General features: G+C 38.0%; 4 protein-coding genes across 4 annotated transcripts; 2 read left to right on the forward strand and 2 right to left on the reverse strand.

Annotated features, from left to right (window-relative positions):
- Positions 1-6278: 6278 nt before the first annotated feature.
- Positions 6279-8549, reverse strand: LOC119078461. The gene has a single exon (XM_037185998.1). The coding sequence runs from the start codon at positions 8369-8371 to the stop codon at positions 6548-6550; it is 1824 nt and encodes a 607-aa protein (XP_037041893.1). The 5' UTR covers positions 8372-8549; the 3' UTR covers positions 6279-6547.
- Positions 8550-11248: 2699 nt separating this feature from the next.
- LOC119078467 (solute carrier family 15 member 2-like) lies at positions 11249-13654 on the forward strand. The gene is made up of 5 exons (XM_037186020.1): positions 11249-11493; positions 11647-11815; positions 11878-12106; positions 12326-12680; positions 12868-13654. Exons 2-5 carry the CDS (start codon positions 11707-11709, stop codon positions 13645-13647), a joined length of 1473 nt encoding a protein of 490 aa, XP_037041915.1. The 5' UTR covers positions 11249-11493; positions 11647-11706; the 3' UTR covers positions 13648-13654.
- Positions 13655-14042: 388 nt separating this feature from the next.
- On the reverse strand, positions 14043-15872 carry LOC119078468. Its single transcript, XM_037186021.1, has 4 exons — positions 15506-15872; positions 14772-15345; positions 14623-14699; positions 14043-14560 (listed from the first exon to the last, which is right to left on the reverse strand). The coding sequence occupies exons 1-4, from the start codon at positions 15818-15820 to the stop codon at positions 14057-14059; spliced, it is 1470 nt and encodes a 489-aa protein (XP_037041916.1). The 5' UTR covers positions 15821-15872; the 3' UTR covers positions 14043-14056.
- An 8149-nt stretch (positions 15873-24021) lies between these two features.
- Positions 24022-26444, forward strand: LOC119078485. The gene is made up of 4 exons (XM_037186042.1): positions 24022-24268; positions 25209-25385; positions 25840-25879; positions 26074-26444. Exons 1-4 carry the CDS (start codon positions 24205-24207, stop codon positions 26237-26239), a joined length of 447 nt encoding a protein of 148 aa, XP_037041937.1. The 5' UTR covers positions 24022-24204; the 3' UTR covers positions 26240-26444.
- Positions 26445-26838: the final 394 nt, after the last annotated feature.

Here is a 26838-nt window from a genome sequence, read left to right on the forward strand (position 1 = left end):
GACAAGCATTAATAAGATTGAGACTAATAATGTACAATGAAAAACGAAGTACCTTTTCGGATAAGAGAGACGATGCAGAAGAATACAGAGTGCTTCTTCTCCAGATACCTTAACTCGAGTATCTAAAGAAATTTGGTTTGGAATTCCCAAAGCAGAAATTAATCTCGTAATGTCGTCCTTGTAGAAGCGGAAATGAGTGTGGCAGTACGAGTCACCAAGGTCTGCTAAATTAAATGTTCCAGGCTCTTTTTCCAAGTAATGATACACTCGATTCTTAGTGTTTAAAATAAAATCGGCCACTGCTACATCTTCGTCATCTTCTCCCTCTAACGCAAGAATAATATCGATTGAATCAAGGGCCTTTCTACCACTATCATCTTGAAATGCAAGAATTAGGTCAACTGCGTCCGTGTCCATATTTTTTTTCACTGCGTCTTCAGGTCAAAAATGTATCTTTAATTAAATATTTTAATCAATTGCACTTCGCCGTGTGAAATACGTCAGACGTTTTCAGAAACGTAGCCTCAAAGCCTTCTCATTCATAAATTTGAAATATAGAAACTACTCTTTCGATTGAAAAGGCATCAATGATTCATTGTATTACAAGCAATCGTATTGTTCAATTGTCAAACCGCGTAAACGTGTTGCAATCATTCACAAAATATTCCTACTGTTTATTAAGTGCAAGTTTTGATTGAGAATGAGAAAAAGAAGTGAAGATCAGTTAGTTCGTTTTGTGTGGAGTCGGAATATCGAATACGACTATTTGCTCTTGCTCGAAGTGCAAGAGAAGAATCCTTTTTCGTTTAAAAAGCCAAAAGCAATATGGGAGGATATAGCTGGTGTGCTACGGACGGGTCACCTGAAGATGAAGGTTACGGAGAGGAGTTGCAGAGAAAGGGTGAATGAGCTGTTGAAGAAGCACCGGAAAGACGAGGGCATAATCCTGCGATCGCAAGTCAAATTAAATTCTTCTACTTCGTAACTTTCGTCTACAGCCTTGCATGTCATAGTTCTGGTGCAACCGAGGACACACTAACGGAAGTGAAGAAGCTCTTAATTGCCATTAACGAAATGGCTTCAACACGGCCAGAGGAAACATACTCGTCTTTGTACGGCAAGAGAATTCGTACAGAGGGCGAATCGATCCGAGATGAAGCCCTGAAATGTATTTCCTCCGATTCCGATGACGACGACTATATTCATCGGAAATATTCACGATCATCTGGCGCTAGTGGCTCTACATTGAATCGAGGATCTCGTAATGATGATGAATCAAATGTTATTACAAACGTCAACAGATTTTTCAGCGACCATAACATGTCGCTGGCAGAAGAAGAGGAAATGCTTCGTCAATGTGCATTGGAAATAGAACTGGAAGCGCCGGTATAACTTCTTTGACATTTAAAGTTAGTTTTTAGATCATAATTGTCTGTTCTTAAAGATTATCGACTTGGATGACATTGATAGTACAGGACAGAGTGTACGTGCAAGTGAGCAACAGCCAAATCAGTCTTGGATGGATGTTCCAAGTACTTCAAACGATCATCGGTACTCAGTTCCAATTGAAATTTTGGATGACATTGATAGTACTGTACAGAGTGTACGTGCAAGACATGAACAGGCAAATCAGTCTTGGATGGATGAACCAAGTACTTCACACGATCATCGGTACTCAGTTCCAATTGAAATTTTGGCTGACATTGATAGTACTGGACAGAGTGTACGTGCAAGTGAGCAACAGGCAAATCAGTCTTGGATGGATGTACCAAGTACTTCACACGATCATCGGTACTCAGTTCCACTTGAAATTTCGGATTCGATGGTATTACTCCAGTTCATTTTATTTTTGAATGCCGCAGTTTCTTACGTCGTTCTTACGTCGATTTCGTTTTTTAAGGCCATTGATTTAAGCGACGACTACGGCGAAACGCTCACGACAACAGTAAATTCTTCGAATACGGTGTTAACAGTAGGAAGACAGCCATCGACTACGGTATCGACCGCAGTAAATCGACCATTGTCCACGAAATCGTCCGTTAGAAATCAACCATTGACAGGAGTATCAACCGCAGGAAATCGGCCCTTGACAACTGCTTCGACCACAGGAAATCGACCATGGACTCCTGTATCGACCGCAGGAAATCGACACATGGCTCCTGTATCGATCGCAGGAAATCGGCCATTGACTACTGCTTCGGCCGCAGGAAATCGACCATGGACTCCTGTATCGACCGCAGGAAATCGGCCCTTAACAACTGCTTCGACCACAGGAAATCGGCCCTTGACTACTGCTTTGACCGCAAGAAATCGACCCTTGACTCCTGTATCAACTGGAGGAAGTCAGCCCTTGACAACTGCTTCGACCGCAGGAAATCGGCCCTTGACTACTGCTTTGACCGCAAGAAATCGACCCTTGAATTCTGTATCAACTGGAGGAAGTCAGCCTTTGACTACTGCTTCGACCGCAGGAAATCGTCCCTTGACTCCTGTATCGACCGCAGGCAATCGGCCCTTGAATTCTGTATCAGGCGTGGGTAATGCACCATCAACTGTGGCGTCTCCGAAAAACAATTCACAAAGTAATCGTTTTTCGAATCCAAAAAAGGATCTGGTCGGATATCTTGATAGAAAATCGGAGGTACATGAAAATCATGCTCGTACTGCAAATTGTACATTCTATTTGTTTTCAGAGAGAAATGCTTTATCGGAAGGAGGAGATTCGAATTCGAGAAATGGAGGTTAAAAATAAAGAGAACGAAATCGAAATTCTCCGTCTAAAGACCATTGCAGAAAATGAACAGAAAATAAAAATTCACGAGGCGGAGGTCCAAAATAGAAAGGAAGAGCTTCAAATTCAGCGTCTCAAAGCGGAGGCTGAGGCAGAAGAGCGGAAACAGATGCTCGACTTGTTGACGAAGCTCATCAGCAAAAATAATTAAAATCATTTTCGTTTGCGTTTTTTATCTTTTATCTTCGAGGATTCAAATTCCTTTATGTGATTCCTCTGAATGAAATTAACTGAACTGCACTGTGAACTATAATTGTCATTTTACTATTACAAATTGTTATTGAAGACCCTTAAATACTTGTCTTTCATTTAGAAGAAACATCCTGTTAGACTGAGAACCCACACGCATATCAGTCCCTCATAAGGCTTCGGTCTGACATTTATGTCAAATTGCCGCATTACCAAATACAAAAAACATTTGTTCAACGACTTGTCAGGCACGCTAGACCTTCCAATAAAATTTCTTTTTCTGCATTTAACTCCAATACCTTCATTTTGACACCACTTTGGATTCTCCACGATGTGTGGTTGCCGAAATATACACTAAGGCTACCCTCGTCTTATTAGAAATAATGGACAAAAAAAGATTTTCAATCTATTTCGAAAAACGTCTTTCGCCACCAAAATTTTGAATCTAGTTTGCATTTGAACCTATGCACCACCAAAATTTTGAATTAAAGTCCGAAGTGAACGGTACACATCTGTACGTCTAGACTCATTCACAATTGCTCCTTTTTCTGACAGGTCATTATTGTTGGAAATTATCGTTTGTGTTTGGATATTATTGTTATTGTTTGAATTATCGTTATTGGCTGACGACCTCTATAGAGCCTTTGGTTAAATCGAATAATTTTGTATTCATCATGCTCATCTCAGTACACTTTATCAACATCTAAAACGTAATCGAGCTTACAACTTAATAAGTGACGATTTGTATGACTGTAACTGAATAAACGAAAAATTGAATTTACAAAAAGATAAAAAAAAAACGGAAACCGTCGTCGCAGCTAGATAGTAAAGACTGTCGATGACCCTACTGTATAAGAATACATCATTTATTTAACTTCAGTGAAAAATTAAATTTATTTCGCCAATAGAAAATAAACTTAATGTACGGGAAATGAAATTTCCCTTCAGAAAATTATTCTCACAATTTTCTGATATGATGAGTGCCGCTTCTCTCTCTCCGAACCGATATGATGTTGCTTGCCTTAAACGAAAATTGAAGTGTATTTTCTTATTGAATGGGATGAAATTTTATATACAAAATTTTCTATGCAAACATTTTGATATTTACATTGAAAAAGGTATAGTAAACGCGAAGACGGTGTGTGTTATACACATCGCATTATTAAATTATATAGGGAGTGTGTCATGGAATGTCGCTTTTATTGTAGAAAAGTTAGATGCGAATTTTGTCGGAGAGAAATGTGGATTAATTAATTAGGTTACAATATAAATGAAATGAAGTCAATATAAAATGGGAAGCATTATGAGTGGCCACTTTGATCAGCATACGGAAAGTTTACTCATGAAAATGAAGTGTTTCGTATTTCAATTGGAGTTTTCCCAGTTTTCTGTGAACGACTTACCGAACTAATGCGTAAGACAACGTACAGAACGACATTTAGTTATACATAGCTGCGCTAGCAAAACTCTTAATGTGATAGAATAGTTAAATGCAGGAAACGGGACACACTGTCGAATTAGAGGAAAAATGATATTTCATTGATTTAGCTCCGTTCCACGTATAGGCTGACGATGACAATATAATTCTTATGATTCGCTAATTTGACACGTCCCGTTTCTGCATTTAACTATTGATATAGTTTGTTATACCGATTGTGATTTCACGTTACAATTTAAAGGAATTTTGCGCGAAATTGGAATGGGGCTTTACACAAAATGAACAATTCAAACTTTGTGCGTATTTTGGGAAACAGCTTATGCGGATTTTACGTACTCCTGAATGTAGCTTAAAAAATACCAAGGTAGATATAGTGTAGGTAATGTCATTCAGACACGCGGCCTAGCACATAAGTTCGATTTAAATGACACATTTTATTTCCTTGATGAATATTAGCGGTGAATCTATCGGATCGTCCGAAGTTTACACAGAAAGCATTATAGGAGACTACAAAGTTGGTTTCAGTATACGGAGTTACACACGGAACAACTATTCCTCATAAAGCATATCATGGAAAAGGCTTGGGAATACAATATAAGCATACATGAAACTTTCGTGGGATTAAGTCAGGGGTAGACTGTCAACGATTATGTTCAATCGAGCAGTGCTAGACCAGCAGTAGAAAAGGAAGGAAGGGATATGTCAATAAACATGGAACCATTTTCACGACATCAAAACAGATAGTCATTTTGCAGATGCTGCAGATCTGACAGGACGCGGAACCCTGGCAGTGAAGGAAAGTTTCGTAGAGAGGGAATCAGCAAAGAGGTAGTAAACGGAAGTAAATCAATTATCCCACGCTGGACAGACAACAAGGTTCTAGCATTGGACAAAACGTTCGAAGTGGTGCAGCAATTTAAGTACCTCGGTTTGATCGTCAAGCAATATAGAGGAAGAAATTTAAATGAAAATGTCACAAGGAAATAAGTGTTATTAGGCACTACGACACTTGTTCAAAGAAGTAGTAGATTTGGTGATTATATGGGACATTAATACGTTCTGCTTGTAAAAGTTGTCAACGATTTCGTAACATGTCTTGAGTACATATTAGTGAATGAAGGAATTTAGTGTGTTTGGCCACACGAAATTTGAAATGGGAAAATGGCGCACAGGTTTGGAACGAATCCACAATCTACGTGGCTGCTAGGAATTTCGCGCCGCGTCATTCACAATAATTTACAAAATGACACATTTCGTATAAGGAAAATGTCACTTTGTGGGTTATTGTGAATGACACGGTGCGAAATTCCTCAACACCGCCTTACCTTATCGAGTATTAGCTGTTCGATTTTTTCTTCTAAAATTGTTGAATTGGTATGATGAAACGTTAATGAAAGTCGGAATGCGTTTGAATCAGGGCAGAGTAAAGTAAACCAAGCAAGAGCAGTAGCTTTGACGAGGTACCTAAATGTATGAGTAGGCTTTTGATTTTGGTGCAAAAAGCTTACAAATACATGAAACCAAGGCAGCTATCTGCCTTGATGAAACGAATACGTAAACGATTGTCACGGGATTTAGGTCCCTCCTTCGAATGTATTTGTGTCCTCTGCTCCTGCCTGGTTTATTTTACTCTGCCGTTGTTTGAATCGAATAATCGTAGTCTTCTGACATGTACCAGCAGTCAGACACCTATTGTTCTCTCATTAATAGACTTTTTAATGAATGAGAGAACAATAGGGGTCCGACTACTGGTACATGTCCGGAGACTCGTACGCTTACCCTATCTTACCAAAAACATACTAGCATGGGAATCAGTATAGTGGAAACTGGGCTGGATTCTTCGGAAGAAAGTAAACATCATTTTCGTTTTGCTTCATCAAGATTAATAAAACTTCTTCGTATTACAAGCCAGTTGACTTTGTCATCGTACGCAGTGTGAATTCGATCTTCATTCGGGTCCACGCGTAAATTACTCATCACTTGTTTCGTATTCGAATCTGTTGCCTACATCTCTATCGCTTGACGCTCCAACTTGTTACGTTGATATCCGTCGCGTAACCCTTCACCATGAAAATATTTTTGCAGACGATTTTGCCCTGCTGAGGAAAAATCGAAAATTCTTTGATTATTTAAACACCGTCATCCAGCTGTGATCGTTCTTCTTCAGTGCAAACCAGTTCGTAAATGAACTCAGGATTGTCGTCTTCCAAGTCCGAAATTAAATCGTTTTTCATTCGAAGGAAATTGTTATAAATTGCCATGATCTGCCCTTCCCGGAAGCTTCGGAGCAAATTGAAGTTTTTATGCCAAAAAGAATCCAGGCGTTGTTCGGACAAATGGTTTAGAACGACGTCGAACATTTCCATGAACAAAACAGCCAATGACTGCTTCCAGTAATCGATGCCATTCTTTTCATTATGGTGCAGAAAAATGGTTTTGATGTAGTAACTCTTTAGGTTCGTCAACTGCTTATGGTCACGAATTTTCTTAAAAATTCGAATCAACGGCTTCATGGTATGCGTCCCTCTGAGAAGTTCTCGTTCAATCGATGCATAGGAGCAAATCCATTCTCGATTTTTTTGAGGATTCGCAGTGATGGTAACTTCACGCACCTTTGGCTTTTTCTCTGGAACATCCTTCGTGCTTTTCCTTTTTCGATTCATCGATTTTCTCTTTGGTTCACCGGTTGACCCAGCCTGATCCATTACTTTCGCGTTTATCTTCTGACTGGGAATGGGTTGGTTGTCCATTACTCCAACGGATAACGATGGTTTTTTCGGATTACCGCTCCGAGCGACAGCAGTTTCTACGACCTTGTCTTCTGATTTAATTTGTTTCGTCTTTCTTCTGTACCAACGACGACACTTCGTAGCAGCCGGGTCTGACGTGTCTTCCTTAAAAGACTTTTCCCATTTAGATTTTTGTTCAACATGCACCTTGGCACCCACATTTAGTTTGTCTGATTTGATATCAACAGATGGTTTTTTCAATCTACTGTAACGAGTCTGCGATCGCGACTTACTATTCGGTGAATCAACAACAGTCACCGTTTCGTTGTTCCCATAGATTTTAGTAGATTTTGGATGTTTGTACCGAAGGAAGTGCGGTGGTCTTTTGGCTTTTCCAGGCCTTCCATTCTTACTTTGCGATCCGACGGTTTTTTTCTGAATTTTAATTCCGTCATCCGTATCCAAAGCTGATATTTTGTCGGACTTGTTGGATGCTTTGAGCAACGCTTGATCCATAATATCGTCTTTACTGTCAATCCGTTGTTGGATGGTTACATTGTCGTTCATTTTAATTGGTTTTGGAATAGCATTCCAAACACCGACACTCTTGCGTACATCAGACATCCAGCACTCATCAGAATGAAACTCTAAACATCCCACAAAATCAATAGAGAATGTAGTATCATCCGACTGTACAGTAACGTCTAAAGTCACGGCTGGACCATTAGACGACTGATACACTTCGTAGCTGTTTTTATCAGTTTCGATCACATTGTCATGTTCCGTCAAAGTGCTTCTTACGACAGCTCTAATCCAATCCAGCACCTTGTTCTGAATAAGATATCCTTCGTTGTCGACAAACCCTTCATAATCAACATTGTCGATGACCCATCCGTCTTGTTGGCATGCCTTGCTTATATTAATCATAACATAGCCCGGTCGACTGCGCTCAACACTTGGACTCGGAAACTTTAACACAATCAACAGATCATACTCATCGGGTTGACTAATTTTTAGATCGTCGGGATAACTGCCAGCTGGTACGATAGCTTGGAAAAGTTTGTTGAACATTTCGTTGTTCTCTTTCATTTCCTCGAACAGGAATGCACAAATGTTGTTCAAGTGTTTCGTGTTTGTATCACTTTCGTAATCGTCAAGTCTGATGATTCGTTCACAAATTTTCAGTAAATGAACTTCCATTGATCTGGGATTGATTTCACTCATTTTAATTTTTTTCTTTCTTTTGTATCACTTTCAATAAACAATGAATTGTATGACCGTTGCAGACAAAATGCTATTTCTCAATGAAGAACAAATATTTCAGCATAAAACAAATTCATACGCACACACACAGCACATCGTTATATGGACACGGAATGCGAACATTCTCGAATTTTTGTTTACGATACCTTTGTTAAAAAACGTGAATGGAATAACGTATGTGTGGCGATCATGTGTGGATTTTAGTTGTATGCATATAACAACAAATCCACTATGCATAAGATAATAGTGCGAGATCTTACGTGGAAAAAAATACTTTAAAATTTCTCGATATCATATGCGTGATTGTACTGTGAAAATGTGTGTCAGTCGATTATGATTGTTGTACATGTTGATAAGATGTTTTAAAATTTTGAGGAAGTGTTCAAGTGCACATGTACTTTTGTTGAAAAATTGAGGCACGTAGGTGAGACCCGAATGCATAATCTTCACCTAGGCGGAAGATGATCTTAGTGATTCCGCAGCTACAGTGTGTCAGGGAATATATTCGTAAAATTGAGCTTTTCAAATTATCGAAAATCATAAAAATTCTCAAATTTCAGGAATTTAGGAGTCATATCGATGCTTTTCCGAAAAGCATACATTTGGGCGTTTTCTTTAAACTGGATTTTAATTTGCTTTTGACGATATCTTTCCACCAGACTCCTTTTAAAAAATATAACGACCACGAATGAATAACGACCACGAATGTTTTAGCTTTCAACAGAAAATAGATTTGGTTGCAGTAGTTTGACCGGCTCTGAGAAAACTGAGCGGTTTATGAAACGACTACAACCTAATTTTTATTTAAAAGCAATGGACCATTTGCAAATTTGTAGCCTTCATTTAGGCGGAAAAATAATCGTTTTTTATGATTTCTCAGAACTTAAAATATTTTTTTGGAAAACCAAAATAATTAAAACATGCAAAAATGTGTTACTCTTATAGAAAAAATTAGTTTGTGAGTCAAAACTTGGAGAGACCTGTGCAGATGTGTCCGCCTAAATGTAGGCTACAAATTTGCAAAGAGTCCATTGCTCTTTAAGCAAACACATTCGTGGACGTTATTGCAGTCCCCCATATTTCAAAACGGTTTCTGATGAAAAGATTATCATCAAAAATGAAATACGATACAAGCAAATGTAGGCTTCAACTTTAGCTGAGCATCAATGCCTCTTAAATTCTGAAAAATTTCTGAAATTCTTCTATAAGTCCGCTGCAAATTCAAAATGAAACGCACCACAACCAAATTAAAGGCAGCGTTATATTTGGTCAATTCGCTTGATTTTCATATAAGAATGCGTTACTCTTTAAGAGACACCGGTACTTAGCAAAAATTGTAGCCTACATTTGTGTGCCGCATGTTTCATTTTTGATGATATCTTTTCATCAGAATCTACCACATTCGTGGCCGGAATTCCGGTCGTACATTTTTCAAAAAGGATTCTGGTGGAAAGATATCATCTAAAGTAAACTAAGATCAAGTATTTAAAAATTGCCATAATGTATGTTTTTCAGAAAAGCACTAATGCCTCTTAATTCATTGGTTCATCCATCGATTATGGCGTGAATTTGGGTGGGTGTGAATGGTGTGAATTTTCAAATTGATAAAATCGGTCGACAGGCGCTTGCAAATATTATCTTTACAATGTTTTGGCATTTGCAGTGCCTGCAAGCAGCCAAAATATTAAAAATAGTCTACTTGCAGGCGTCTGATTTTTTGATTTACAAAATATGTCGAGACAGATTAAGAGGCACTGGTACTTAGCTAAAATTGTAGCCTACATTTGTGTGCATTGTATTTCATTTTTGATGATATCTTTTCGTCAGTATTCTTTTTGAAAAATATACTACCGCAATTCCGACCACGAATGTGTAAGTTTTAAGACGAATCTACACTAGGCTGAATTGTAGCCTACATTTCGGGGCAAAATTATTTTTATTTTGACGATAATTTTGGACTTGCGTCCTTTTTCGAAAAAGTACGACCATCGTTTGGTGTTAAAATGTGTTAGTTTTCAGCAAAAGTGTAAATGTTTGTAGTGACGTGACGTAAATCCGAAAAAACTCAAAATATGTGTCAATTTTCGTGAAAAATTGAGTTTTCTCGGACTGAGATTACATAACCACAATCATTTAAATTTTTACTGAAAGCTAACACATTTTAACACCAAACGATGGTCGTACTTTTTCGAAAAAGGATGCAAGTCCGAAATTATAATCAAAATAATAATAATTTTGCCCCGAAATGTAGGCTACAATTTAGTCAGAGTAAAGTTAACCTCGTACACACCAATTTTGCTTAGCCTGAGACGAAAAACTCAGGGGCGCAAATTGCAAAAACCGAATTTCCGCACACAGAAACCAAACAAGACTCCTTTTCACATTTATTTAACTTCAATGAAACATCCTTCGGAGAAACATCCTTTGGAACGACAAACAGAGCTATAGCTCTTCTCTTTCCCGCACATCACATGAAGTGACAAAAAAATAAAAAATAAAAGCTGTTTCGACCGCAAGAACTAGCGGCGGTCAGAGGTCAGAGTGGACTGACCATCTTCAGTTCCTTCCGCTAACCTCTTACACAAGACAACAGCAAAACTTTCCATGAACAAGTGTAGGATAGTTTGCATTGAGACATTGCCATCTGCTGATGGTTTATTTTACTCTGCCGTGATAAATTGGTACTATCAAGACAAAAGATTATATTAGCTTTTCTATGTAACACTAGAGCTAATTTTCGGTCGCCGCCGAATAATGTTAAAACCGGCGTACAGGTCTACTCATTACCATTTTAATTTTGTTTGCTTGTGTTTCAAGATGAGACCTTTGACCAATGACAGCTTTTCGATCTCAGATTGACACATCACTTTCGTGCCGGTCGTAGTAAATAGTGGACAAAAAGCATGTTGAAGTAGAATCGTGAATGTTTTGTAAGAAATCTGCAGCGTGTTGTTATAAGAAGTGAATGTCTATCTATTCGTCGAGAAGGAATAATACAATCTCCGGTGGAAGCGATACGTGTCAAAGTGTAAAACTATCTATTTTTGTGTCCTGCTAACGACGTGTTTATCAAACTCATCGATGTAATGATTTGCTGACACTTTTTTCCTTGAAATTTCAAAGACTGTGCTAAAGTGTTGAGAATATTAAACAGAAATCTTGTAAAATTCATCCTATCATAAGCAACGTTACTTAATTAAAAGTAATAATTTTTGAGGTGTTTGCAATATTTGCAGAGCTGTCATCCTGTGGAGCTCGTGAATCTAGCTCAAATATTTACAAAACCGTCAGCAGAAATGGAAGCGCCAGAAGGAATGGTTGTGGAAAAACGACGAATTGCCAAACCAGCAGTATTCATCCTATTAAGCGTAATGTTTAAACGCTACGCTACGGCTGCAATATTATGTAAGCTCAGTTCGTCCAGATAACCGATAGCTCTGTGACCTAAAAGCTTTCCTTTCATCTAGCAATTCTGGCACTTTTCCTTCATTTCAAACTTGGCTACGATAAGGATATGTCGACAACAATCTTCCACTTATACGAAGTGATGGCATCTTGTTGCGCTATTCTCGGTGCAATCATTGCTGACAGTTGGCTGGGAATCTACAAAACAATAGTTTCGCTGTCGGTGGTATTTGCGGCTGGTTCGCTTATAGCTGCCTTCGGTGTGATTGATGCACTTCACCTTCCCATGCAGTTAGTAACATTTAATGCCAGGGCCGGACTGGCTGCCCCAAAAGTACTTGGGGCTTTGAATGACACAATTTGTAAAAAACTTCTCGTTCTCACGCAAAAATCAAAAACTCTACGGGCATTGTCCGAATGTCCACAGTGCCAGTCCGGGTCTGCTTAATGCCATAATTTATGAACATTCATCGGGTTGAGATTTCTTTAACACAAAAATCCAATTTTCAGCGCGTTAAGTGTTGTGGGCTTGATGCTAATGGCAACTGGAGATGGATGTCTGAAGCCACTAAATATTACGTACGGTGCAAATCAGTATCGGCCAAACGAAGTCAAAAGTATCGCGTTGTACATTGTGATGCACTACTTTATGCACAACAGTGGCAGCATAATATCTCGTCTCGTCACTCCCATTCTCCGTCAAGATGTGAAATGCTTCGGAAACGACGACTGCTTCTCGGTAGCATTCGGTATATCAGGAATTTTCATGATGATGGTAATAGTACTGACGGTTATCGCAAATCGATGTTCGGAAGCAAAGCCGGAGCAACGAACTAGTTTGTTGAAAGTTTTTGGTTGCATTCAGGTAATGCGCGCTAGAGTAAGCGCATCAGTCTCCGGAGATGAGCCAGTTGTTCGGAACCAGTTCTTTCATTAATAAACCTTTTGAAAGTTAGAACAACAGATGTCAAGCCCATCCCAGGAGACTGTTGTCGCCACCTTCGCAAAAGTTGATTGTGAAATTGACGCAAAGTAATTTTCGTTTGTTGCAGCATGCAATCTCCCTGAAAATCAAATCAAAAGCTTCTCCAAATATGCCGGCAAAGGAATACTGGCTGCAGTATTCCGAAGAGAAATACGGAAAGAAACTGGTGTGGGAGACCCGAGTCATACTTCGTGTCATCGTACTCTATCTACCCATCACTCTGTTCTGGGCACTGTTTTATCAACAAGGTTCACGTTGGGTATTCCAAGCCATACGAATGAATGGAGATCTAGGCTTTTACACCATCATTCCCGACCAGTTCAACGTATTCAATCCATTGCTAGTGTTGGTACTGATTCCAATATTCGAGAAAGTTCTGAACCCGCTGCTCAGTAAATTGAGAATCAGGAGCGATCTGCAGAAGACAACTCTGGGCGGTGTATTAGCCGGTATAGCTTTTCTACTATCTGCAGTCGTTGGACACCAAATCGATACTGGAAAATATTTGCATATGGCGTGGCTGCTTCCACAATACACACTAATGGCAATGGGCGAAATACTCGTCACGGTACCAATGAGCAATTTTGCTTTCGCCGTTGCGCCGAGTAGCATGAAAACAATGATTCAATCGTTTAACAATTTGGCGGTGGGTTTGGGAAATCTTGTTGTTGTCATTGTGGTGGGAACGAAATTATTGGATTCCCAGGTTTATGAGTTTATACTGTTTGCGGTGCTGATGTTCGCCAATATGATTGTGTTTGCGTTTTTAGCGAAACGATACAAACCGTTAAAGGAACATGCTGAAGAGGGAGATGCAACAGATCCATTAGTAGAAAACAGACATTAAACAACTTACGAAAACCGAATATTTCACCAATTCTTTCCGAGTTGTATGGGAAATTCGACTTGAATTTCCAATTCCAGTGTCCATTCCCATCCGTTACAATTCCTTATCAGCATATCTCCCAAGCCACTCTAGGCAACACTGGCTTTGTATACACAAATGGTGGGACAGTGAAGCGGCTGCAGCGGAATCACAGACATCATTGAGACTAACGGATGTGTGTTTTGTTCTCAGGCCTCCGAGACCAATCCAACGTGCAACGTGCTATATCACCATTTGTGAACACTCTAAAAGTTTCAAATTGTTGCCTGTGGAGCACCCAAACAAAGAAGAGCACAACAAAACGAAATATTGTTATATACTGGCTACAGGATCGATAGAAAATGCATAGACACTGTCACGGTCAACTTTATTAGAAAGAAAAGCTTCGATTCATCATGGCACAACTGATTAAGCTAACAATTAGTACAAAAGCTGTCAACATCTTTGTAGCAGCAGCTCCATCAGTCGGTGGATTCGTTGGAGTTCCATCTGTAGGTGGATCAGTATTAACTGGATCTAAATCAGCTATCCAGTCATAAAAATCGCTCACAGAATGATAGCTAAGCGAGACACGACTGTTGTTGTTGCTGCACGTTGCATTATTGATCAAAAACCCTGCAATCACTCCCTCATTTCCGCCACAAGTGACCGGGGTGCCAGTCATTGCATAGCATAGGTGATGAAAAATTGTAGGATGAGTGGAACAGAATGCATGTGGATGGGCGCCATTGCATTCTTGTGGTGTCGATACAGTTATCGCATCGCCGCGAATGACAGAATCTGTAGGACCCCATCCGAACAATTGGCATGAGCTGTTTTGATCCAAGCTTCCGAGTGTTCTCGGAATAATTATATCACTAAACGAACCGTTAACCTGCGGAAAGATCTTGGTGGAAAATCTGCAACTCTTTTGAAAAAGACGTTTTTATCACCTACCGATATGATTGCGACGTTGTTCTCGAAGGGATTATCTTGGCGGAACGATGGGTGGACGTAGACCTGAGTTACACTAACTATTGTGTTGTAAATATCAAGAAAATTTTACCATCAAATTGGCTCATTTCGGTTACGAAAAGGCATCTTACAGTTTTGTTTTGCTGGCCAGGCTACGTCAATATATCGTGATTGCACTACAAGATTATCCATAGAGTCAATAGATGCACAGGTTGCAGTTGTTAACACCCGATTCGATGAAATAATTGTTCCAAAACATTGAGGAATTGCCAACGTATTTCGGTCCATTATAATGACTATAAAATTCACTTCGCGACGTTCAGGCAGTTGCGAGCCGATAACTCCTTCAATCCAATCTTGGAAGTCACTAACCGAATGATAATTTAGCCTTGCTGAATCATCACCGTGTGGGCTACAGCCATCGGTGCTCACAAAACCTGATACAATCATATCATTTCCACATGTTACTGGTGATGCTTCTAGCGCACTACAAGTGAGATGCGCCACTGAATCGAAATTCGAACAATAACTTTGTGGATAGTTGACGTTACAATCGACTGGGGATTCAATGAATACCTCATCCCGTCGCGCATCTATTACTCTTCCTCCCCATCCAAATAAACTGCAGGAATTGGTTGTTGACAAATAGCCTCCGAGCTGCCTTGGAACAAAGCCAAGATGAGGATTAGACCGAAAGGTAGTTGTCTGCAAGAACCAATTACACTTTACGTTGTTACTATACGTGCCGTAGCCATCTGGGTCGCTGTGGACAAAATTTATTTATTTTGATTTGCACCTTTTCTAGCGCCCCACCTGATTTCTGAGTCTGGCTACGGCGCTGTTCTTTGAATGTTTTTAAATTTACCATCACAAGAGCTGCATTGTTCGAATAGTGATTGTTTTCGTAGAACGGATGAATAACGATTCTAGTCGTAGTCTCAGAAACTGGCGGTATAATGATTGCAATTTGAGTAGGTGGTCGAACAGATACGCAAGTGGCCGTACAAAGAATATGCTGCTCAGATATTAGTGTTCCCACACATTTTTCGCTTAACTCCCGATTATTTACATGACCTATGGTCACGATAAACCTTTCTATAGGGTCTTGCCCATTCACTGTAACATTGCGTATTAACGCCAGTAATCCGATCACCAACAAAACATTAATTTCAATAGCCATTAGTATACCGCACCTCTTTACTTGAACTGTTTTCGCAATATTGTCGAAACTTGTCTTTATACAGTTTTAGTCCGATACGATAAGCGTCCGGGTTATCACATGATAAATATTGATAAAATGAGAATTTTACCGATGATGCGATGGTTTCACTCATATCAATGACGTTTTTCGTTAAAACTTGTCGACATTTATCAATTTTCGTTGCGATAAGAATCCCTTACCAAGAAGATTTTGATTACACACCGCTGATATCGCGAAACAGAAAAAGCTTTGAGACTTTGAGAAAGCTCATACGAGAATACTCAGAGTCGATATATTCATTTGAATTGATTTGAGTTGATTTTGGAGTGAAATTTCGTTTTTCTTCTTTTATATTTAATCACAGGAATTTTCGCACATTACACTCATAATACAAACACCCGTGAATCATGCGCAAAATTTCGCTGTAGAAGGACACATTTCACTTATTCACCTAACACATCGGCACTGTTGACATTGCATGTGTGGTGTCGATGGACAGCTGAGACTTCCAGCATTTCAGAATTAACCATTTTAATTACAAAAAAAAATTTAATAAGTGGGTTCCAGGTGCCTTCGAAACCTGCAAATTTTACCAAATATGAGAGAAAATCTTCGAGCTACTGTCGGCCTCTCTGTAGTTGGTCTCCAAAAATAATTTTTTGGTCATTGGAAGACGAAATGTTGCTCAGAACTATTTATTAGCTTCATCCCTCAAGTATCCACGCCTCTATGACTAATTGAAAATCACGTTTTTTCAACTTTAGCGTGTCTCTGCCGGCTCACTTGCACTTAGGGTTAAAAAAAAATTGTACAATTGTTATTAAAATTTCAGGCACTATCGATTGAAACCACAACCAGTTTTCCACCACTCTCTCTTTAGACCAGATGGCCTATGCACCAATGTCACCGACGGTACGGATGAAAATCAAAAAAAAATTTTTGGAACGTTGTTCAGGGCTCCGAGCTGACTCATAATATCCAAAAACATCAAAAGTGCATCGAAATACTCAGTTAAAATTCATTCAACCGCATCGTGGTCATCAATACAAACGTAGATATAGTGTGGAGGTAATATCATATATCATATAACCGAATCAGATGGTTGGTGATTTCCGGAGATGCATGTGACACACTGTTTTTCTTAGGCGAGAAAGCAAGCAAAACAGCGTGTTTTGCGGGTTTTTTTGCCTTTCGCGTGCATCTCTTGAAGTTGCCATTCAATATTGATAACCAATAAATACAACCTGTAGATGGTAAGCCTACGACCAGTATTGATTTCCATGTTCCATCTATCAAAGTATTTTTAATCTGTTGATTTCAAATCTTGTACTTCAATTTTTTTCACATCCATTTTACTATATCAAGGACCATTATTGGATTGGATTGGATTGGATTAGATGGGAAGGGGGTTAGCCCAGCACCTAAGCCTCTAGTGGACCTATTGTGCTATTGCACAAGTCACTTGATCATATGAATTGTGATTTTTTTTTCATCATATCTCTCCGGACTCAGATAGTTCAGATAGGACCATTATTACCCAGAGCTTGTCATTATTTTTGTCGTCGTTATCGATAACAGATGATAACATATAGCTATTCAGTGTGGAAATGCAGTTTCCGCCAATGCTTGAATTCCGAAAAGTGCCTCGTTGGAGGAGATCCACGATTTGCATTACCTTTTCTTTGTTTTAATTTTGTCACATTTTATATACGATGTAGAATGATCTGAAATAAATTTTCTCCCAATAGCCATTGTACTCGTAGTCAGCAGAACAGCCTGTTTGCTTCAGTTTTCATAGGATAACTTTAGAAGAACATGTATGTGCTATAATGTCAAATGATAGATATTGACTAGACCAATCATAAAATCTATGGTCTTTGATTGGCTTAGTGGGTCACTAAGTCACTATCAAGAAAACAGCGGATTTCCTTCTTTGTCCCAGTTAAAAAACGCCCAAATGTATGCTTTTTATTATGGCAGCGTGGACTGTATAGAGTAGAAATAACGAAAAACCGGACAAAAATATCAAAACCTTTTTTGCTTTTTTCCAATAAAACTCGCAAATTTACAATTTTCGATTTTTCGCCACGTGAAGTTGGTCCGAAAAGTGGTTTCTCGGGGTCTATGGATCACTACAATTTTCTAGTGGACCCATTTCATTCGGGTCGCAGGAAATCGACCACTTCTGTTGGATATACTAATGCTATATTTCATTAACAGATGCTCAGGGCGAAACTGGTTTTGAAAAACTACTCAAGGCTCAACAAACAACTCATTTGATAAATGCAAAGAAGATTTAAACAAAAATTCATTAGGCCCATCGGGAGTTTCCCCAGTATTGCCATTTCGGTCCTGCTTCAGCAGTAGGAAACTACTAAATTTAGCAATGAAACCATCGATCATTGACGAGCTACGATCAGAAATACAACCGCCTGAAGTAGTTGCAAAATTTGCAACTTTTGCGACTACTTCAAGAGGCTCAGAAGTACCAGTAAGTTTCTATTTACTCTATTCGAGCAACTAAAGTTACACACTTCGTCGCACATATCCCAATGTTTCCTTATCAAATTTTGATATGGTTCCCAAAAGACGCTTTCCCATCAAACGACGTACTTTATCAGAAAAGAATTTTTAAATCCGAGCGAACGGAATCACATAACGAATCACCGTGGTGTATCCACCACCAGTTTTGATCGAGCACGTGGAAAATGAAATCTCTTTTTCGTCTGATTACATTAAATATTCAAATTTCGTTTGGAGAAAAAAAATTATTTTCAACTAAACTGTGGAGACGAATATTATATATTTGTATGGAACACGGTAAAAGATACACCACGTAACATAAAATTAATGAATCACATTCATTTTCGGAAGGTAATTTATTTATCCAACCTTGATGATGAGTGTTTCAGACAGATGTAATTATGTGTAAATTCAAAACGTATAATAATATTTGATGAAATTTTCTTCTTTTAATTTTGAATTTGTAATTTGTTTGCGGTGGAAAATCATACGAAAGAGCGATGTATTATAGTGGATGAAGCGAAAACAATCTCTCTGATCAGCACAGCATAAATACTTTGAATCCACTCATTGGCACTGATTCGAATTAGTTGTGACAGCAAATGAAGTAAAAGATTTTGTGTCAATCTATTGACAACCAATGAAAGTATAAACGTGGTATGGTCTCGTTTCAAACCAACCGTGACGTTCTTTGATCTAAGTCTGTTGTCAACAATGAACGTCAACACAAGGTATGGTCGAATGTCAAACTTTGTATGGAGTGGAGGACATGGCGATTTCATATAAGAAAACTGACCTCTCATCAGAGGAAAATTTTAGAAGAAACCAGAATTCCCACATAAGCCCAATAGTGACATCTTCACTAAAATCAGTAATATCTGAATTCTTCGACACTCAACTGGTGTCTATTGAGACGAAAAAATCATTCAAGAACAGAGGACACGAAGTAGCTGAGTTACAATTTCGAAATTTCAGATTCGTTTGTAAATTTCGTCGTAGAGCGATCTCGCTACAAAAAATCTAACAAAAAGGATACGCGTCGCGACCGATGCGTATCATGTTTGGTATCTTCACAAAGCTTAAGCTTAGGCTAAGCAACTGTACATATTTTGATTTAGAAAAGTTTCGTTGGAAGTGTTCCAGCAGTGCTCAAAGTTCGCCGATGGTAGCAAACAAAAAAATGGTCAAAAATTGGCCATTATAGACAACATCTAAAAAATCAGTTACTAGTGGTGGATAGGGCTTGAAACCCTCTATCCACATCAACAATCTGAAACTTCCACGGTTGCTTCCTTTCGAAGATATCGCCCATTGAAAATCGTGATTTTTCGACTACCTGGGACTACAGCTGCCCAACCAGATGTTCCAATGTGATTTTTTTTTATAAAAAGTCTTAGAATTAGGCCCGCTACCGATTCCAATATAAGTCAGAATGAACCGATGCTCTACCGGCCGTGGACGACACAGCTGCTGGTTCTCAGAAACGGCCCAACCGTTCGGTCTGATTTTTTCCTGTGTGATGTTCTTGTCCATCACTGATTAATAATATGAAAAAAAATTATTGGTGGTCGGAGTTTCCTATTTAATCTGGTTTCAAACCAACCGTGACGTAACTCATTAGATAATTGCACTGGTTGCTATATCTGTGAAAGTGTAATTTAATTTGCGTTGGCTTAATTTTAAAATTTTCAATCCGAGATTGTAATTTCAGACCTCCTCAAAAGCTTTAAAGAATTGTTTTTGTCAACATCTCATCTGGCCATGACGATGATAGCAAGGAAACAACTAACCACATGTGGCTAATCATACCCTCCTGGTGTATGTGAAAGTCTAGCGAATCATAAGCGAAATGAAAGTTAGTGGTTAATTCCCAGGCCCGGACTGGCCATACGGTGAATTCGAATTCGAATTCGAACATTGAAAATTTCCTGATTATTGGTCAGGCAAGAAATTCAACCTGAATCCTGAATGTCAATAGTTTGCATTGTCAGCAATGCCTTGATGGACATACAAAACAACCCAAAAAAAAATAATGTTCACCATGACCCATACGGTAACACTATCTGTACATATCAATCCGCAGAGCGACGATATACTCAAACGAAACTGAGCCTTCAGTCTTTATTAGCGTTGGGTTTACCGGGTTCATTGTGGTAAAATAATCTCACACACATGCCCACCATTAGCCACAGCATTTTTGTGGAAGGCGAAAGGTTCGACGAGAATATGCTTTCCATAATTGAATTTCGACATTCTCTGCAATAAAAATTGTTTACGTAGCCAGGAAATGCCTCAAAGTGAGAGTTAGTGAGAGATAAAAAAAAAAAGTTAGTTTTACCATGTAGGTTTTTATCCAGACGCTGACTGGTAGAGAAAAATCGCATTCGCTTCGAAATATATGTGTACATCTCGTATAACATGTTGTATGCGCAAAATAAAGTTGAATTTTGCACTTTTCACAACCACTTTTTTGTTTAGTTTCGAGAACCGCAATTAGATTTTGCCCGGAAAGGATTTTGTTTTCAGAATTTAAATGAATTGCAATAACGCGAATAGACGAACGTGTTGCAGTAGTTTTTCTGTGAAGCGGGTAATGTTTCGCAAAACGGTGTTATAGTATACGGTGAATCCGATTCCGAATGCTTGTTTTACGAAAACTTCCATACACACGATTCCCCCGTGGATCTGGCAGGAAACAATGTTTATTGAGCAAAGTCTTTTAAGCCACACCACAAATAAAGCTTGTATTCAATTTCAGCTGTGTGTAAGGTCGTTGCATAATTAAAATAGCTGCAAGGTACGCTCGATACAGATTTGTTTGTATTTCAAAATGTGTTCCTATCTGTGCCGGTTAAGATACACACTTGCTAAGCCGGTTAAGAGCAGAAATGTCTGTCAAATTCAAATTTAACCGAATGTTAAAAAGCGTGCAATTTCAAAGCAGTTGTCTCTTATACTGAATGCCATTCACCACATCCACAAACAAATTTCTCAATAGTAAATGAGCTTTGAAATCTTAAACGCTACGACCTACTACACACAGAAATTGTTAATGGAATCATAGCCATCCGTTTGACATACGTATTGAATGAATTATGCTCCCTATGCTTTGACTTTCCGACATCGTACACACTTTCGTAAAATTCGCATGAGAATTTGATATAATGTCGAATAATTATTGTACGTTTCAGCAGAGTCGTATTGAAATACAATCAAGGATTTCCGGATTCACTTTTGTACTAATAACAAACGATTATAACACCTTGTCAGGATGCGAACAATTTATTAATTGGGATAATAGGTGGAGTATTGATGGTTGCGGAGTAGTGACCAAAACAAACTTTCTAACATTGGTTTTGGTTAGGTGAAGTTCAGAAAAATTATCTTGTCCTCATGAGAAAAACAAAATCGGCTCCTCTGGCGATGAGTCCTTAATTCACGTATTCACTCTGTCATTTTCTTCAATATGTTAAACAGGTGGCTCTTCCGTAAGGAACTTGAATGTTTTAACGAGGACATTTTATCATTCTTCAAACTAAAGTATCATATCACTCGTCTTCGGCTAGATCTGTAAACACCACCAGGTGGTGACCACCTCCGTCTAAACGAGAACTGGACTTTTAATCCCTAATTAAAGTAGGAGATTTTTACAGTCGGCGATTTTGAAATATAAGCTTTTCATTTCAAAGTCGGCGACTGTAATTTTTATCAAATTTCTTTAGCATTATCACTAAATCTGTCGAAAAGCGTGTCAAACCGGCATGAGAGCCGCTCACAAATTAACCATATTTAACCAAGCCGAGTTTTTTAAGACTAACAGATCGACAACAGTGACAAAACAAGCCATTACCTCCGGCTAATGGGGTCTTGTATGGAAGAACTAATGAAGTACAAGATTTTCTATCACAGGCTCGAAATCACTTTCAGAAAAAGTAGTAACAGATTCGACGGTTATACAGTAATACATCTGCCGTCTCTAAATAGTTGAAAGGATTTTAATCCCCCAATCGAAAATCAACCGCCGAACCGAATTTTATTGTGAAATTTTCTACATCCAAACTAGTTCGGTCCGACAAACTACAGTCTTCTTTTGAATTCAATTGAATCAAGATTTTCGTATTGAAGTCAAACATTTTCGGTTACAATCACCCCAGAGTCATTAAGTCTATATCCACAACTTTGTGTTATCACCATTCATAGCGGCCTGTTAATACCAACAACTTTTCCATTTTCTAAAAATAAATTTTATTGTGCTTCGTGAGTAACTTTTGCGATAACTTTCTCTTATGTTCGATATCGTGAGGTTTTTGTCTCTTAGATTAAATTAGTTTCAAAAGTTTTCGTAGACACAACGTGCCAGAAATTATAATTTATGAATTACCAATTTTCAATAGGAGGTTTTTGTTTTTAATACTATAAATTCACAACAGATAAAGCGACACATGTTCGTTGCGTTTTAGTTGATTTATGTTGTCGATGTATACCACACCAATATGCTTAGGAACCGAATTTCTTTGAATAACAAATTGTGAAGATTTGGATAAAATTCGAGTGAATTCGTAGAGATTAAATGGAAAATGGTTTTGTGTTACTAGGAATTAATATTATATTCGCTTCACGATTGCCTTTCTGTACCTTAAAGGAGCTTTAAATTACTTGTTTTGAATTCACTGTAACATTACTAAACTAAGAGGAGTTTGGAAAACTCGGACATCGTTCTTCTTTTATTCTTTCATGTGCAAATGATTAAGAGCCGGACCGACTAAATAATTTCAAAACGGATCCATCTTACTGTTTTGCACACGTAAAAAATCTCATTTTCGTATCTAACCTTATTGGTCTAACTAATTTCGTACTCATTTACGATTTGAAAAGCATACGATATTGGAAAAAGCTGGAAAAGCAGTAACAGCTCAGATACTAAAGTGGAATTTTTTACTTGAGCAGAGCAGTAAAGAATTTCTAAACAGAGGCTCATTAATACTACTCCTATTACATACAGCTATATCATCTGTTATTAACAGCGATGAAACAAGCAAGGAGGTCGACTAAACTCATCTTAACCTGTTGCATATTGCAAGCATATGACCAGTATTATTATCTGGTCTATTACTTACATCGATCAAAGTTTTTTTATCTGTTGATTTCAAATCTTGTACTTCAATTTTTTTAACGCGCTTTTTACCATATAAAGGACCATATTACCCAGAGCTTTTCATTATTTTTTTCGTCTTTATCGATAACAGATTAATTGAAATGCCATGTGACAACTTCCAGGAAATGTATGTCTACACACCTGAATACAAGGGGCGGACTGACCGTGTGAAATCGGTCAAGCTCGCTTCGCATCGTATCAATAAAATTCACACGAAAACCAGATTTTTTCAATTTTCTACCCCTTGTCATGTAAATAACTATTGAAGTGGAATGGATCGCTCAGATTCTTTGAAAGGAAATTGTGTAAGTCCAACAAGCGTACCCAGAATCACAGCACTTAATTAGTTTTATCTTAAAATTCATAAAATCCAATTGGCTTTATCTGGGTGTTTACATTCAAACGTAAAATGACTGTAAAACAACCTGTTGTTGAAAAAGTTTTGCTTTGTTTATAAATCAAAGTGCTAAGCAATTTTAATCAGCTAAAAACTGGAAGTAATCGTTTGAATGAATCAGAAACTTTATGAAGCGCGGCAGCAGTTTTCTTTCCATAAAATCGTGCAAAACAAAAAGCCGAGTTGATAACAATGTCATTTGCACTTTCTTTTAAACATTTTGCGGACTAAAACGATTCGCAGTCGAGAATTACTTTTCATTTGCTCATTCAGTTTTGGAATTAGAAAATGTGTTCGCTCATCAAAAACGTAGTTTTAATAATTGCTGTAACACTACTCGCAGTTTATCAAGGTAAGTTATATGTTGAACAATGTAAGGCTTATACACTTTTAAAGACTTTTGTTTTCCAACTCATTAATAATTCAGAAGTATTATAATACGTGCCGGCAGCTGCTCAAAAAAAGTTTGAATTTTCTTTCTGATTTCCGTAAAAAAGGATGAGTTCAGCGATGTTAATTTTGGGTATTTCAATCGAATTTGTACGTCGATAAGTGAATTAAAATGTTAGTGTGATGCCAAGTGGGTTTCTAAGTGAAGGCCGAGTAAAAGTGTTGCATCCGTTCAAATTGAAAAAAACTTAAAAAAAAATCCGACAGTTTCGATGGTTAACATAGTTATGGGGTACCACGACAATGTGTCCTAAATTTCGGTAAGAAAATTTTGTATCTTCGACTTCGCTGGACATCGCTTGATCCTAACTATTCTTCTCATTAAGCCTTCACTGAGTAGATCTGTTAAAATTGAAGATGTGATCTTGTGGTCAGTATTCTGAGACTGTCATAGCGTTTTCTCGCAATGGCAAATCGACTTTTCACTGAAAACTAGGTAACTCTCCCAAAAGCAAACGTAGCGCCAGGGAGAGGAAACAAAGAATTTTTGATTGGGTCACAAAGACGAATCCCTTCTTATTGAGGGTGAAACTACGCGAGCAAACTCTACCCCATTGACGTTCTGTTGGCGCATCTATTGGGGTACTATTTCCTTCTATTGGTCACCAATAGCAAATAGCACTTTTCCCAGAATTTGCTCGCCTAGTTTCCCTATCGCATCTTATGAATCTATCTATCTAATCAATTTAATCTTACTCGTTTTCGCTCGGTTTTTTTTTCGTTTAACATCAATTAAGGTTCTCGACGAATGCTGAGTGTTTTCTTACCCTAAATTAGGGTTCCTAATGCGTATCATCTAAGATCTAAGTTCAGCGTAATTTTCTCTAATTACTTTCTTGCAGTTTCAGCCATCAAATGTTTCAAATGTTCTAACGAAAATGAGTGCGAAAAACCCGATTTTGTCGAATGTAATGCGAAGGAAGTAAAGGAAACGTCGATGGCCTTTTCCTTCCTACCTAAATCTCAATCTCAAGTCGAATCGACAGCGTTTAATTGTGCCGCATACCATGCTACTTTGAGTAAGACAATACAGAAATCACTTCAATGTTACATCGAGTTCCACAAAAGAGGTATAGCGCTTTTACAGTCAAAATGAAACTTATGATAAGAAGAATCGCCTTGGATATCGGGCCAAAGCTTACGAAAACCTTTTAGAACTGGCTCATCTGTTATATATAACGACGACAAGAATAAACGTTGAACTTTGGCAATGATTGGCTTTTATAGCACAATACAAGTTAAAACAAATGAAGTAGTAGATTTTGCATCCAACACTATACCTTGCTAGGAACTTTCAGCAGAAGAGGTAATAGATGCAATGATTATCACAACAAACTCGTCAATGTTTGCATGATTGGATTCAGATGATGAAAACAGGAAACTTTATTTGTAGCCAGTGTTATAGCGTTATACGCATTTACCTCTTTCGTGGAACTCTTTAAGGAACAATTGTAACAAGAAAGGTTTTTTCAGGTAATTCTTCCAGTATAAGTTTGTCAGGATGTTTTTATAAGTAAGTAAATACCCAATTCTAAACACCCTCCACAAAACTTACGCCGCGCTCTCTCACTGTTGAGAATGAGGCATAAATTGTATGTGGGCTTTTTACCCAATTCGAGGAGATCTATGAAGGAGTAGATCAAAAAAAAAATTCATCCTATGCACAACAGTGGCCATGTAATTCCAAAAATAAAATTTTATTTTTAGTACATACAATCCGTGCGAAGACATCCATACGATACCAGCACAAAAATGGACATGCAAATACTGCGATACAAGGGATGGATGCAATCCGGCATCGAAAAATCTGGAAAACGTTTTGCTCATTGGAATATTTTCAATTTTCGTAATTTATCTGCAGAAATTGTATTGAATATTAAATTCAAATTTTTTTTAGAAATTATTTACGAATACGATGGTGAATGGCGGTGACAAACAGTGGATGTCTACACTGCCTACACACCGTTGTGATTTCATGTATTCACAATTTTTTTTTGTAAAATTTCCTAAATAGAGCACATTGTAACCATCCATCATGTTTTGCATAAAAATAAATAAAATTTACAAGAAAAAAGACAGTTGAGAGCGTAGCAGTTAGCTGCGATGTTAGCCCCGTGAGAACCCGATTTAAAATTTTGAGATGAAGCCTGAAGTTTAAATTGAAACACTTCGGAGAAATATCAGTTCTTGTGATGGAAGCTTTCACTACTCATAAGACTCTATTTATGTTTCCTTTTAAAATGTTATCAATGAGCTTAAGTAGTAATAAATAAAATATCCTGAGGCTTGGGCATAAAATTGAAAAGGAATTATCCTGAATTCCATTTTTTCTATTCTTTTTACTAATTTTCTATTACAGCTATTTTCATTCAATTTTTATACTAAGTTTAATTCAGTCACACAGTAAAGACACAACATAATAAAGACACGACATAATAAAGACACGACATAATGAAGATCGATATAGTGTAG

The sequence above is a fragment of the Bradysia coprophila genome, unplaced genomic scaffold, assembly GCF_014529535.1.
Source record: "Bradysia coprophila strain Holo2 unplaced genomic scaffold, BU_Bcop_v1 contig_297, whole genome shotgun sequence".
Classification (NCBI taxonomy): domain Eukaryota; kingdom Metazoa; phylum Arthropoda; class Insecta; order Diptera; family Sciaridae; genus Bradysia; species Bradysia coprophila.